The sequence below is a fragment of the Buceros rhinoceros genome, unplaced genomic scaffold, assembly GCF_000710305.1.
Source record: "Buceros rhinoceros silvestris isolate BGI_N320 unplaced genomic scaffold, ASM71030v1 scaffold23303, whole genome shotgun sequence".
Classification (NCBI taxonomy): Eukaryota; Metazoa; Chordata; class Aves; order Bucerotiformes; family Bucerotidae; genus Buceros; species Buceros rhinoceros.
This window is the reverse complement of record NW_010403424.1, coordinates 74,119-76,401: the sequence shown is the minus strand read 5'-3', so window position 1 is coordinate 76,401 and position 2,283 is coordinate 74,119. Positions and strand designations below refer to the sequence as shown.

Sequence of the window (2,283 nt, the reverse complement as noted above, 5' to 3'; positions counted from 1 at the left end):
TGCCTGATGAGGCCGGCGGCTACATGCTGGAGTGCGTGTGCCTTGGCAACGGGAAGGGCGAGTGGATTTGCAAGCCTGTGGGTAGGTTGTGGCTCCCTTCTCCTTCTGCTCTGTCAGGGCACCTGGCTGCTTCCTGAGGCGTCCCCCCTGCCGGGAGAGCCCTGGGTGGACTCTTACCCTCTTCCCTCTCGCAGCCGAGCGATGCTACGACAACGCTGCCGGGACCTCGTACGTGGTGGGTGAGACCTGGGAGAAGCCCTACCAGGGCTGGATGATGGTGGACTGCACCTGCCTGGGAGAGGGCAGTGGCCGCATCACCTGCACCTCCAGAAGTAAGTGCTGGCCCGGCACCTGCCAGCTGCCCTGGTTTACTTTTCTCATTTGTATTTTCAATTCTGCCCTGTGTCACAAAGAGAAGGTGGGTTTTTTCCTGCTCTTTGCACACCCCGGTAGCCATTGGGATTCTGGGGGCACGCTGAAGAGCTGGTGAGTTGTACCGGTGACAGAGTGGCTGGATTGTTTGGGGTTTCAACCTGCTTTAGAGAGAAAGGTTTAAGACATCCGCAGGCCAGCTGAGCGGTGGTTGTGCATCCCCCAGGAAGGCGGGGGAACTGCTTGGTCTTCAAAATGGTGGAGAGTTTGCCCTAATATCTCTGTTTCTGCTGTTTAAAGCAGCCTCCTGAGGGAAAATTAGGTGCTTTTAAAGAAAAATAGTTACCTGCTTCAACAGCAGGATCTGCCAGATTAAAACAGCTTCTGATTTTTTCTCCCTGTTACTGTTTAATATATGTTAGCTAAAACAGTTTATTTTGTCTGGTCTCCCATTCCACTCCTCAGTTTTTTCCCTCCATTTTTGCTTTGCCAGCGCAGGTAACTTGTTTAGTTTTTACATCACCGAAGGGCATTACCGTAAATATTCCGATTTATTTGTACTTGCAAAGCAAACAACTTCTAAAATCCAAGATCTTGCTTGTTTGTCTACCTCCTGTTCCAGTTTGCTGTGGAGCTAGCAGGGCTTGCACCAGTTGCCTTAAGAAAATTTAACTTTGTACCTTACCCCTTTATTATGCACGGTTTGAGAAGCTCTCCCATAGCCTTTCAATTGCCTCCTGTGCCGTGGCCTGGGGGCACACAGATAGTGGCTTTCTGCTGATGTAAACAGCAGACCCTTAAAGCACTAAAGATCTGGGGAGACTTGGTCAAGAGATAAGCTGTAAAAATTAAACCAGGCTTGGCACTATGAAGTCAGTTAATGATTCTTTTCCCCATGGATTTTTAACTGTCAAATGGGAATGAATGAAACAGAATTATGGTGCTTGTGAATTTAGGAGGAGTTGTTATTACCAATAAAAACGATTTGCCTATCATAACTCATGGAAATTGCAATAAAATGATCTGTTTGTTTTTCAAATGTAATCAGATAGGGAAATTCAAATTTATGTATGTGAAACGAGAGCTGTAGCCCACAAAGTGGCATTATGCTTCTGTATATGCTGCTGTTCTGTATCTTTTATGGCCAGCATTTTCCAGAATCACAACTGATTTCTTGGGGGACATTTCAGCTTTTCATTGTCTAAATTGAGACTCTGAGTGTCCATAAGACAGATTTTTTTTTTTTTTCACATGTGCCAAATGACACTGCGAATGCTTCACCAATTTACCACTCTTCTGGCAAATGCTCAGGTTTTGGTCATTTTAACTACTCTGAATTAGTAATGTGTTTCCTACATAGTTAGCCCGTGTGCTCTTCCAGTGGCAACCTGGCATGATGCATATGTCCTTCCACAGTTCTTCATAAATCCATGTTCATTGATCCACGATTGTATTTGAGCTGCTGTATCAAGTTGCCCTTGAATGTGGAAGTAAAATGTTGTAATGGAAGAAGAACTAGTTAATCCGTGTGGGTCTGGCATCCGGACAAAAGTAGTTTGTTATGCTGTCCTTTGAACCCATTTACTCAGCTCATCAGGGGCTGCGAGTTATTAAAGGCAACAGGGAGATTTAGGAAGTCTAGTAAGTCCTGGTATGAAATGAGCAGCTTGTATTCAATTTCTGGAGTTTCACACACACTTCTTTTGGAAGAAATGGAATTTACATATTGCCCTCAAATGGGTTTTAGTTTCTTCCAGCTGAAGGAGACCCCCAAACTTGAACTGTGCCCATAAAATGACCCAGCTACAAAGACTTCTGCTTCTTTTTAAAGACAAAAAAAGACATTAAACAAGTTGGAGCTTTAAAGATGTGTGCTAGACAGGATGCGCTTACAATAGCTTTAAAAGTAAC

General features: G+C 44.7%; 1 protein-coding gene across 1 annotated transcript in view; it reads left to right on the top strand.

Annotated features, from left to right (window-relative positions):
* FN1 (fibronectin 1) overlaps positions 1-2,283 on the top strand; it is a 49,944-nt gene that overhangs the window by 486 nt on the left and 47,175 nt on the right. Inside the window, exons 2-3 of the mRNA XM_010133014.1 lie at positions 13-81; positions 195-332. Of these exons, the coding sequence (XP_010131316.1) occupies positions 13-81; positions 195-332 (207 nt within the window). The remainder of the gene's footprint in view (positions 1-12; positions 82-194; positions 333-2,283) is intronic.